The sequence below is a fragment of the Bufo gargarizans genome, chromosome 2 (genome assembly GCF_014858855.1).
Source record: "Bufo gargarizans isolate SCDJY-AF-19 chromosome 2, ASM1485885v1, whole genome shotgun sequence".
In the NCBI taxonomy this organism is placed as follows: Eukaryota; Metazoa; Chordata; class Amphibia; order Anura; family Bufonidae; genus Bufo; species Bufo gargarizans.
In genome coordinates this window covers 234,912,621-234,925,610 of record NC_058081.1, presented here as the reverse complement: position 1 = coordinate 234,925,610, position 12,990 = coordinate 234,912,621, and the positions used below count along the sequence as shown (strand labels likewise).

The following is a 12,990-nucleotide window of genomic DNA, read 5'->3' as shown; positions in this document are numbered from 1 at the left end:
TTTCAATTGCACTCCCTTTTTTTTCTATATTACCTTGCATAATTGTCCTATTCTTGCATGTGTTGCTTTTCCAGTGTGTTCACCATCTATTGCATTTTCACGAAAGAAAAAATATACTTTGTCATCTTCTGGGTTGTCACTCTCTGGTACTAAATATGCACCGATGAACCTTGGATCTAAGGAAATTAGAAACATACTTTTCAAATGTCATCAGAACTTATTTATTATTTATAAAATAACTCAATCAGTTCCTAATCTCTAGAATCTCTTTTTGAAACAAGCGGTACTTTAAAATGATTAGTTGCTATGAACATAATAAAGATTGTCTCTTTGCTGAGTAGATAATTATTAGGGATGAGTGAAGTCGATTCGCATAAAACTTTGTATACTGTACAGAGCAAGCGCTCCATACAGTATTAAAATGTACTGGCTCTGATGAGCCAAATTTATTACTTTGCGTAGTCTTGCAAGACTTTGGGTAATAACTTTGTAAATTAATTTATACTATAAAAAACCTTGCTACCAAACTCAGGTTTGGTTCCAAGGTACCACCTGGAACTGAACCAAAGTTCGGTAGAAATTTTTTACAGTAGAAATTAATTTACAAAGTTAATATGGTTAAAACAGTAGTCAAACCAAGTTTTATGCAAATCGACTTCAGATGCTTCATAATAATTAGTGCTGAGCGAATTGAAGTCCACAAAGAGCTGAATTTCAGGATAAATTAGATTTGCTGCTAAGCCGAATTTCCTTGTGCTTCGTGGTAGCGAATCGATTTAACCTGAAATAGTGCAAAAAACAAAAAAAAAATCATACCTGATTTATTTGATTGCAATGGGCCAGCGGTCACCATCGTGCGTGAAGATCTGGCGCAAAATTTTGCGCTGCCCAAGAAGACATTATTACGCCAGCCGGCGTGGTGACATCATATTTCACCGCGCATGGGATTTTTGTGTGAGATCTTCAAGCAAGATGGTGGCGCCCGACACATTGCAAGCATATGGATCAGGTAATTTTTAATTTTTTATACCATGTTATGTATATCAGATGCCGTGATCATGTATGAACGTGGCATCTGAGGGGAGGTTTACAATGACGGGGAGCGATTCAAGCCCAGCTCCCAGTCATTGCATATGCTACTTACAAAGAACTGCGCTTTGTGATTAAGTAATTTGTCACAAAGCAATTTTTGGGGTAAAATTCGGCAAAGCAGCTGAATCAAATTTTCCAATACTTCGCTCATCTTTATAGAGATTTTGATTGTAGTCATGAAGGAACTGCACAACTCATGGGAAAGGATAGTACAAAATGTTAAAAGACCAATATCAGTAAACATTTACCAAATAAGTTACTTTAACACATTTGTTTCATGACTCGCATTATGCCTAAGGCTGGGTTCACACATAAGCGCTTATCGGGCGTTTACATAGAAGAAACAAGCGAACGCCCCTTGTCGCGCGTTCCCGCTAGGTCTATGTGCGGGGACACGCGACAATGTACCCAAAGAAGCTCCTGTACTTCTTGGGGCGTAGGGCATTTTACAGCGCGTTCGTACGCGCTGTAAAACACTCAGGTGAGAACCATGCCCATAGGGAAGCATTGGTTTTTACCTGTTGAGCGTTTTACAGCGCGTAGGAACGCGCTGTAAAACGCTCAGGTGTGAACCTAGCCTAAGGGTCTCAATGCCTACAAATGAACATCATAATTCAGAAATTAATATTTCCAGAAAACCATCCAGAAATAAACTAGGATAAACAATTCAGACTATGTAGATTAAAAAAAGTAAATTTTATTTTTCAAAGGGAAAAAAAAATTGTACGTGCTGAATAGCTAAAAAATAAGACCTAAAACAGAAGACATTTTGACTACAGATACAACAGTATAATTACTGTGTTGGTTTGTAGAGAAGACAGTAGAACATCTCCCATACTTTAGATTGGTAATAAGTAGTAATAGGTTTGGCAAGAAGAAAGTTTAAAGGAGTTGAAAAAAAGGAATCTCATTAGAGTTGCCAGGCTTTGGAGCTCATTTGGCATCAGGTAGGCTTCCAACTTACAAATCTCTGTATGTGAAGCATTTGGGCACCATCCCCAATTGCTTGCTATATACAATGATACAACACATTTCTTGTATTCTTCAAATGCTATAAAGGACATTGATTTATTACTTGCTAGATCTTTTGTGGTCACCAATTCATCTTATATGGACAATGCAAACTCATTTGTAGCTACAGCTTGTTACAAAAGCAATGAAAAGCATTTGTTTTTACGCATTTCTCCAGTAAAATGAAGAGTACAATGATGGGTTTTCTTTTTTTTCCAGAATCAGAACAATTTGACATTGCCTTGACTTCTTCTATTACACTTTTTATGACTTTGTTTGCATTGTTAAGCACTTGAGACATGATATCTGCTATTTAAAGTATCTTAGTCATAATAAAAAGCTCGGAAAATCAATCTGTGTTGTAACTCCCTCACTCATTGGTGTTTTACAGGTCCCTGAAAACACATAAAAATGATTACTTGTGCCTAAATGGACACCAATCCATATTTCCAATGAAGTTTACCACCTGGTTTGAGCTATGTCTTAAATGAAACTTAAAATAAGCTTGAAATTATTTCATAAAGGGCATCTGATAATGTAATAGACTCTCTGAGTTATCACTCCCTCTATTCATTATTACTAACCAACAGTAGATCATGGCAGTTTTTAACATAATACACACAGTCATTCTGTATCACCCTGGGAAATGTGATGGGAATTCCTTATTTTCTAAGAGGTGTATGATACATTTAAATTACCTATTTATGACAGCAACATCATTTCATAAGTTGTAGAACAGGAAATTGTAAATATCATAAAACTTTCCTCTTTGAAGAAGAATACCATGCACTATATTACTGTTATGTGTTGCAAAGTGTGTTTTCCATTGAAAAAAAAAAGATTAAAACATGATAAAGGATAAGTAATTATGCAAAACAAAAAGCAAGGCCATGGATGTGAAGAAATGTAGCTACTACCAACCTTATTAAAATGGACAAACTAATTAACGCACTTGAGGTAATGTCCTGTTATTAAAGGGGTTATTCCATGAAAAATATTCTACAGTTTTTAAACTAGCACGTGCATCTGAATACTTTTGAAATTGCATGCAATTAAAAATTGAGCAAAGCCAGTGAGTTATTCAAAATGTATCTGTATAGCGCCACCTGCTGTTTATTTCTTTCTTATTTCTTTGTCCTGCTTACTGAGAAGGCCACATATGCTCAGTTTCATCCTTCAACTGATAGGGAGAGGTGATATACGCCCCTTAGCTGCTGCAGAAAGACACTCTTCTTCAGCTGCCAGCTTAACGTAAATCTAGCAGAGCAATGATTAGGGATGAGCGAATTGCATAAAAATTTGTTCTAATACTGTATGGAGCAGGAGCTCCATACAGTATTAGAATGTATTGGCTCCGATGAGACTTTGTGTAATAACTTCAGAAATTAATTTGTACTATAAAAAAACATTTCCCAAACGCAGGCTCAGTTCCAAGTGGTACCTTTTTTACAGTACAAATAAATTTATGAAGTTATTATGTGAAGTCTCGCAAGTGGCCTATATTGGTATAGTCATCTAATAGGCACAGAAGTCTGCTTGAAGCTTCAGCCTATTAGATCAATGTAACAGGTTCCCCGATCTCAGCCGGGGAACGCAGTTACCGTAGCAGAAGTGCGCGGCTTCCGCTTCCGGACTGTGCATATGCTGTGGTCAAATTTGACCACGGCATCTGAAAGGGAAAATGTATGCAATCAGCCTTATGGTTGATCGCATACATGTGTCGTAGGTCTCTGCTATTTAAATTAGCAAAAACCCGGCTGCTATGGCGCCAATTGCACGTGCGAGTTTGCTCCATGTTTGGGGACCAGACTTCTGCCGTGTACGGCGGAGGTCCTTAAAGGGTTAAGTGCTGGTCCAGGTTATGGCAGCACCTGGCTGTCCTTAAATAGGCAACTGGGCTCAGCAGCTGAGTCTTTGTATTGGGATCTGAGGTTTTGTGCCAGACTAGAGGCTGAGACCCATGTGCAGGGAGAACAGGCCCCCTAAAGCCTGCTGTGCACTACTGGAGGCAGAACTTCTAACAAGGTGACATGTTGTTCTGTGCAAATTAAACTTTCCATTTGTGTGTGAATTAACACCAAAGACTGCAAAGTGACTGTGTTGATTTATGCAACTACCTCAAGTGTGAATAAACATTGAAGTTTGAGTTAATAACTTGTATTTTGCCTCTGTACTGCGTCCGCTTACCCCATCTACCAGAGCAAAACCCCACAATATATTATATATCTCCATTTAAGGTATAGGATTTAATGCTGGACTCTACAGAATGGAAAAGGGTAGCATACTACCGTTTCGCATCCTTTTCCCCCCAATGTACAGTGTAGCAAAAAAGTATTTAGTCAGCCACCAATTGTGCAAATTCTCCTACTTAAAAAGATGAGAGAAGCCTGTAATTTTCATCATAAGTACACTTCAACTATGAGAGACAGAATGAGTGGGGGCAGAATACAGGAAATCACATTGTAGGATTTCTAATGAATTAATTGGTAAATTCCTCTGTAAAATAAGTATTTGGTCATCTACAAACAAGCAAGATTTCTGTCTCTCACAGACCTGTAACTTCTTCTTTAAGAGGCTCCTCTGTCATCCACTTGTTACCTGTATTAATGGCACCTGTTTGAACTTGTTATCAGTATAAAAGACACCTGTCCACAACTTCAAACAGTCACACTCCAAACTTCACTATGGCCAAGACCAAAGATCAGTCGAAGGATACCAGAAACAAAACTGTAGACCTGCACCAGGCTGGGAAGACTAAATCTGCAATAGGCAAGCAGCTTTGTGTGAAAAAAATCAACTGTAGGAGCAATTATTAGAAAATGGAAGACATACAAGACCACTTATAATCCACCTCTATCTGGGGCTCCACACAAAATCTCACCCCGCGTGTTCAAAATGATCACAAGAACGGTAAGCAAAAATCCCAGAACCACACGGGTGGACCTTGTGAATGACCTGCAGAGAGCTGGGACTAAAGTAACAAAGGCTACCATCAGTAACTCACTACGCCGCCAGGGACTCAAATCCTGCAGTGCTATGCGTGTCCCCCTGCTTAAGCCAGTACATGTCCGGGCCCGTCGGAAGTTTGCTAGAGAGCATTTGGATGATCCAGAAGAGGATTTGGAGAATATCATATGGTCAGAGGAAACCAAAGTAGAACTTTATGGTAAAAACTCAACTCGTCGTGTTTGGAGGAGAAAGAATGCTGAGTTGCATCCAAAGAACACCATAACTACTGTGAAGCATGGGGGTGGAAACATCATGCTTTGGGACTGTTTTTCTGCAAAGGGACCAGGATGACTGATCCGTGTAAAGGAAAGAATGAATGGGGTAATGTATTGTGAGATTTTGAGTGAAAACCTCCTTCCATCAGCAAGGGCATTGAAGATGAAATGTGGCTGGGTCTTTAAGCATGACAATGATCGCAAACACACCACCAGGGCAACAAAGGAGTGGCTTAGTAAGAAGAATTTCAAGGTCCTGTAGTGGCCTAGCCAGTCTCCAGATCTCAACCCCATAGAAAACCTTTGGAGGAAGTTAAGAGTTTGTGTTGCCCAGCGAAAGCCCTAAAACATCACTGCTCTATAAGAGATCTGCATGGAGGAATAGACCAAAATACCAGCAACAGTGTGTGAAAACCTTGTAAAGACTTACAGAAAACGTTTGACCTCTGTCATTGCCAACAAAGGGTATATCACAAAGTATTGCGATAAACTTTTGTTATTGACCAAATACTTATTTTCCACTATAATTTGCAAATAAATTCTTTCAAAATCAGACAATGTGAATTTCGGGATATTTTCCTCATTATGGCTCTCATAGTTGAGGTATACTTATGATGACAATGACAGGCTCTCTCTCATCTTTTTAAGTGGAAGAACTTGCACAATTGGTGGCTGACTAAATACTTTTTTTCCCCACAAGTTAAATGTGAAACTGTTTTACTAGACTGGAAGATGGCAAATCACTGGTTCTGTTGAGCTGTTTGTTGACTAGGCAGTGAACTATATTCATTGGTGACTAATATGGTGTATGTTAGTTATATAACCAAAGGGAGAACCATAAATCAGAGAACTGAGATCTTAGCTTCTAATAAGACTTTGTGTATGGCTTGTATGCAAATCATATACTGGCCACTAAGTTTCCTAATAAAAAGTTGTCTTCTCTGATTTCTCATGACCGCTGCATCCATATTGTTTCCTGCCTGCACTACATACACAAATTATTACTTTTACATTGCTTGTATATATTGGTGCATTTTCCATTCTCTTGTGGAAGCTCATTTTATGATATGATGACATATGATAAATCATTGATATATGTCACGGCGTATTACATTTATATTTAAAAAGTGGAAAACTTCGTTAAGCCATGTGTCAGAGGCCTCACTGCTTTAAAACCAAACTCTTCTCAAGGAAATTTGTGCCAACACAGATTGGCCCTCTTATTGAGCAAACTGAGAAAATGTATAAAAAAAATGGTGTGAATGGCCCATAGCAACCAACCAGTTTCCACCTTTCATTTTTCAGAGCTTCTTTGTGAAATGAAATTTGGAATCTTATTGGTTGCTATTGGCAACTAAACCAATTTTCCTTTACACCCGTTTTGATGAATCTTCTGAATGTTTATGATCATGATTTGGATAGCTCAGCGTAGCAGTAATGGTGGTCAATTCCTCAACCGGCTTGCTTAATAACCATAGGGCAAAGTATTACTCATATGAGGCATAAAACAAAGGTCATAAAGATGTGAATCTCTCTTGGCACATTATACACAGTTAATGGTATCATATATATATATATATATTTTTTACAATTTGCTAATATGGCCATGACTGATTCACAGAAAGAATCAGTATATATCACTGGCTTGATAATCAAGAACATTACTGAAAATCTTTCATACATACAGTAGATGAAAGATCATTACAATTGTCCAATGTGGATACAACATGTATTGTTATCACAGTGCATAAAATAAACTAGGTGCAAAATCAGGGTTTTTATTTCCACATCTCAGCTCATATTCAGTAACATCTCTAGCACCGAGAACATATACAAAAAGGTATGGTCTGCCTGAAAAAAAGTTATTTGATAAAGTGTCTTTATCAATTCATAGATTTTTCTATAGTCAACATTTATTCACTTGATCAACTACACACGTCCATCTCTCCACTGTCACTGTACTACTCAATGATTCTCCTAAACCAGTTGCATAATCAGTACAATTACACAGTTCAATTTCCTTCCCAAGTTTGACTACTACTGTCTGTAGCCCCATTACATAGTGACCTAAGTTTCCCTCTCTTAGTGTTGAGACTGTGACAAGCACTGTGACAGCTGCTGCAGTTTCCCACGCTATTTTACAAGAAAGAGCAAGAAGTAGAAAATAGAGAAAGGATGGAAGTAATTGGTAGAGCAAAAAAAATAAAAATACATAATAGGAAAACGAATAGTACTGTCAAGGGTTATTTCTGTACATACAGTAGTCTATTATTAATTTTTACACTGAGTGGGTAAATGTGCATTACATATATTTTAGTGCAAAAGTAGGGTGTTGAGATCAATGAAATGTGATAACATCAACACTAGTGTTAGGCGAGCATGCTATGCCAAACACTAATTTTACTTGAGCATCGCGATGCTCGGCACATCGCAGTGTTCTTTCAAACACCGTGTGTGCTCGAGCACGATGCTAGAGTCTCCTCCCCACACATTTTTTGGCTGCTACGGGCCAATAAACGTGCGCGGAGGTACTGGCATTCACTGTAATGCCGTAGCCATGTTGGCTACCGGCATTACAGTGATTGGCTGGCTGGAACGTGTCATTGGGCGCTATATAGCACCCAATGACAAGTGTTTGGCTCAGTCTTAGTCAGGGAGAGCTGTGCTGAAGAAGGGACAGATAGTGTAGGGAGTGAAATAGTAATATTTTAGTGAAAAAACTTGTTAGAGACCCAAAAGTCCTTTTAAGGACTATAGTTGTATCTGGCTGCAATATATATTATTAGCGCAACCTGCACTAAATTGCATGCAATTGTTAGAGCCGCTTCTGATAGTGACACAACCTCTGCTACATCTTTTATTTTACATTTGTGCAGCCTAAATATCTGTGAAATTCAGCACAATTGTTTGGCCGCTGGTGACAGCAACATTACCATCGCTACATCTCCTGTATAACGTTGGCGCATCCTAAATATCAGTGACATTAATTCAGTGTATTTTTTTATTAGCCGCTGGTGACAGCGACATTACTTGCGCTATACCTCCTGTATAACGTTTGTGCATCCTAAAATTATCTGTGACAATGTACTTTTTTCATAGACGCTGCGGACAGCGACATTTTCTGTGCTACATCTCCTGTTTAACGTGTGTGCATCCTAAAAATATCTGACATCCTGTGTACTTTATTTGCGCATACACTTACAAAACCTGCGCCACTGTATGTGTGACATAATTGCAAGCATATATACCATCTAATATGCGCAGGGCGAATAGTAAGGGATGGGGAAGTTGCCGTGCTGCTGATGGTGCACGCAGAAGCAGTGGCCCTGGGCGGTGTGAAACTGTGCCTGCTGCCAGAGCACAAGAAACACACTCATCCACGATACCTAGCTGTATCTCCCAGTTTGCAGGGTGGCGCAGGACACCACTCTCGAAGTCAGACCAGTGCAACCAGGTGGTCGGTTGGATTGCAGCAGATAATGCTTCCAGTCGGTTAAGCACCAACCTGTCTTCCACAAAGTCCAGTCTCAGTAGCCAAGAGTCTTGTCAACAGAATCCTCACCCTGATCCTCCTTCCTCCCACCATGGAGTCTTGGCAAACAAGTGATCCCACACTCAGATATTCCGAGGGCCTCTTTTCATCGCCATTCCTTGATTTGGGCCTCTCGACAAGCCCGCTTGAAGAGGGACATGAGGAGATATTGTGCCCTGATTCCCAAACTCTTGAGCATCTACAGTCACAAGAAGATGACGGTGGGGAACAGCAATAAGTGTTTCACAAGGTGGATGATGATGATGATGAGACACAGTTCCCAATAAGTCAACCGCAATTGGTGTCTCAAGAGGTTTGTGATGAGGATGAGACACAGTTGTCAATAACTGAGGTTGTTGTTAGGTCAACAAGTCAAGAGGATAACCAGAGTGAGGAAATAGAAGAGGATGTGGTGGACGATGAAGTCATTGACCCAACCTTGGAAGGTGGCTAGCCGAGCGAGGACAGCAGTACAGAGGGGGAGGGATCCGCAGCAACACAACAGGCTGGAAGAGGCAGTGGGGTGGCAAAAGGGAGAAGGCAGGCCACACCAAACAGGCCCGCAACTGTACCCCGAAGCACCCCCTTGAGGCAATCTCCCTTGCCAAGTGGTAGGTGTTCCGCAGTCTGTCGCTTTTTTTTTAGGAAAGTGCGGATGATAAAAGAATTGTCATTTGCAACCTGTGCCGTACCAAAATGAGCAGGGGCATGAACAATAGCAACCTCACCACCACCAGCATGATCCACCACATGGCATCAAAGCACCTAAATAGGTGGGCCGAATGCCTGGGTCCACAATCAGTGTCTGCGGGTCACACCACTACTTCCCCTGTGTTACATGCTGGCCAATCCCCAGTCGAAAACGCAGGCCCAGATGCCTCCCGTCATGCACCTGGACCTTCACAAGCACTATCAGCTAGCACATCCACTTCTGTGTCCCAGCTCAGCGTACAGATGTCTATATCCCAGGTCTTTGAATGAAAGCACAAATACCCAACAACCCACCCACCTGGTCATAGCACTAAATGCGCACCTTTCCAAATTGCTGTCCCTCAAAATGTTATCATTTAGGCTTATGGACACTGAGGCTTTCCGCAGCCTGATGGCGGTGGTGGTCCCGCATTACTCTGTCCCAAGCCGCCAATATTTTTTACTGTGTGCAGTCCCAGCCTTAAACCAGCATGTGTCCTGTAACATCACCCATGCCATGACCAACGCAGTTATTTGTAAGGTCCACTTAACAACTGACACATGGACAAGTGTTTTTGGAAAGGGACCTACATTTCCCTGACAGCACACTGTGTGAATGTTGTGGAGGCCGGGAGCGAGTCATACCCTGGGATGGCACAGGTGCTACTGACGTCAAAGATTGCGGGCCTCACTTCCATCAGGGTTTCCGCCAGCACCTACATTAGTGGCTGCAACCCCCCCCCCCCCTTCTCCTCCTTCGCCTCCTCCTCCACTTCCACCTCTGAATTATCATCTTGCAGCACCAGTCAGACATAATTCAGTTGCAGGAAGCAGTGTAGCACTGCAGTGGGGAAGCAGCAAACTGATCTGCTTAGGTGACAAACAGCACACCGCCACAGAGTTGTGGTAGGGGATAAGGGACCAGACTGAGCTGTGGCTCTCGACACTCAACCTAGAGCCAGGCATGCTTGTGTCTGATAATTGTCGTAACTTGGTGGCGGCTTTGGAGCTCGGCAAGCTCACACACTTACCACGCCTAGCCCACGTGTTCAACCTAGTGGTTCAGCGGTTTCTCAAAGTGTAACCCATTTGCCTGAGATACTGGTGAAGGTGCGCTGCGTGTGTCCGCATTTCCACAAGTCATCGACAGCTTTAGCCGGTCTGGCAATTGCCAGCTCACCGGCTGTTGTGCGATGTAAGCACACGCTGGTACTCAATGTTTCACATGTTTGCCAGGCTTTGTGAGCAGCAGAGGGCAGTAGTGGATTACCAGCTGCAACATTATGGTCGTTGCCTTTCCAGTCAGCTTCTGCTCTTCACGAGCGAGGAGTGGGCATTGATGTCTGACCTCTGTGAGGGTTTAAGAAACTTTGAGGAATCAATACAGATAGTGAGCGGCAATAACACTATTATCAGCGCAACCATCCCACTTCTGTGTCTACTCAAATACTCACTGCTCACAATTAAGACGGGTGGTTTACTTGTGGAAGAGGTGAAGATGGGGGAAGACAGTACACAGGGTGATAACCAGACCACCTTCAGTTAGTCTTCTCAGCGCAAATTGGATGATGATAAGGAGGAGGAGCAGGAAACGCTTACCTCCGCTACAAGGGTAGTATCCATAGAAGTTTTATTCCATCTGTTCAGCGTGGATGGGTAAAAGAGGAGGAAGAGGATAAGGAGATTGAGAGTCATCGTCCTGATGAGGACAGCAAAGTCTTGTCTGTTGGGACTTTTACACACATGGCTGACTTTATGTTAGGCTACCGTTCCCGTGACCCTCGCGGTGTATGCATTTTGGCCAACACCAATTCCCGGTTGTTCACCCTTCTCGACCCTTGCTACAAAGAGAACTTCTCATCTCTAATTACTGTGGTGTAGAGGATGAGCAAAATGGTGCAATACCAGAAGGTCCTTGTGGAAAAATTGCTCCAAACATTTCCAGCTGACAAACGCTGGCTGCAGAGTACATAGTTCCTTGGCCAACTGAGGAGGGGATACGAGGGGAACACATAGCAGTTCCAACAGAGGCAGGGCAATACTCTCCAAAGCCTGGGACAATTTTATGACACCCCGCCAGCACCCCCAATCTGATGCGCGGCCTAGTGTCACAAGGAGGCAAAAATTTGGGAAGATGGTGAAGGAGTACATAGCCGACCGTGTCAGCGTCATCAGTGATCCCTATGTGCCTCAGTTGGGTAGTGGGACACGTGGCACAAACTGGCACTCTGCGCCTTGAAGGTGCTGGCCTGCCCCGCCGCCAGCGTTTTGTCAGAGCGGGCATTTAGTGCTGCTGGGGACAAAATAACTGATAAGCGTATCCGACTGTCAACTGAAAATGCTGACAGGTTGACTCTTATGATAATTAACAAGGCCTGGATTACCCCTGACTTCTCTACTTCACCAGAGGAAAGCGGCTAAACATAAAAGCACTCTAAAAGTGACTTTTATGGTGTATTGAATACACTGTATTCCCATGCACCCCTTCCACCACTAAAAAGGTTCAATTTCCCTTTTCTCATCCTCCTCCTCCATCTCTATCATATAAACATGCTTATTAGGCTGCCCTCGCTCCTACTGTTTTAGCTCTACAGCAGGCCCTTACCTATAATGTTTTAGAGGGTCACCAGCAGGCCCTCACCCATAATGTTTTAGAGGGTCACTAGCAGGCCCTCACCCATAATGTTTTTGAGGGTCACCAGCAGATCCTCAACCTCTAATGTTTTAAAAAATCAGATCAGCAGCAGGCACTCACCCCTAATGTTTTAGATCAGACATGCTCAACCTGCGGCCCTCCAGCTGTTGCAAAACTACAACTCCCAGCATGCCTGAACAGCCTACAGCTATCAGCCTACAGCAGGGCATGGTGGGAGTTGTAGTTTTACAACAGCTGGGAGGACTGCAGGTTGAGCCTCCCTGTTTTAGATGGTCAGCTCTGCAGCAGACCCTCACCCCTAATGTTTTAGATGGTCAGATCAGCAGCAGGCACTCGCCCCTAATGTTTTAGAGGGTCAGCTCAGCATCAGGCCCTCGCTCCTAATGTTTTAAAAAGTCAGATCAGCAGCAGGAACTCGTCCCTAATGTTTTAGACGGTCAGATCAGCAGCAGACCCTTGACCCTAATGTTTTAGATGGTCACATCAGCAGCAGGCCCTCTCCACTAATGTTTTAAATGGTCAGATCAGCAGGCCCTTACTCCAATAGTTTTTGAGGGTCACCAGCAGGCCATCAATCATTATTTTTCAAGGGTGTGTAGAATGCTTACCTTTATGTGTAATAAAGGGTGTATTGTAGTGCCGGTTCCTTGTAATTTTCGGCAGCCCTTTCACTTATTGCATAGGCTTTATGAGTGTAGGAGTCTCACTAACTGAACAATTGTACCACAATCTGAATGAGGCCCTCCTTTATGTGATATACAGGTTGTATCGGAGTGCCTCTTTCT

At 42.3% G+C, this 12,990-nt stretch overlaps 1 protein-coding gene across 1 annotated transcript in view; it reads right to left on the bottom strand.

The window, feature by feature from the left end:
* The window catches only part of SEMA3A (semaphorin 3A), a 232,949-nt gene that overhangs the window by 56,297 nt on the left and 163,662 nt on the right, over nt 1-12,990 (bottom strand). Inside the window, exon 7 of the mRNA XM_044280112.1 lies at nt 34-176. Within this exon, the coding sequence (XP_044136047.1) occupies nt 34-176 (143 nt within the window). The remainder of the gene's footprint in view (nt 1-33; nt 177-12,990) is intronic.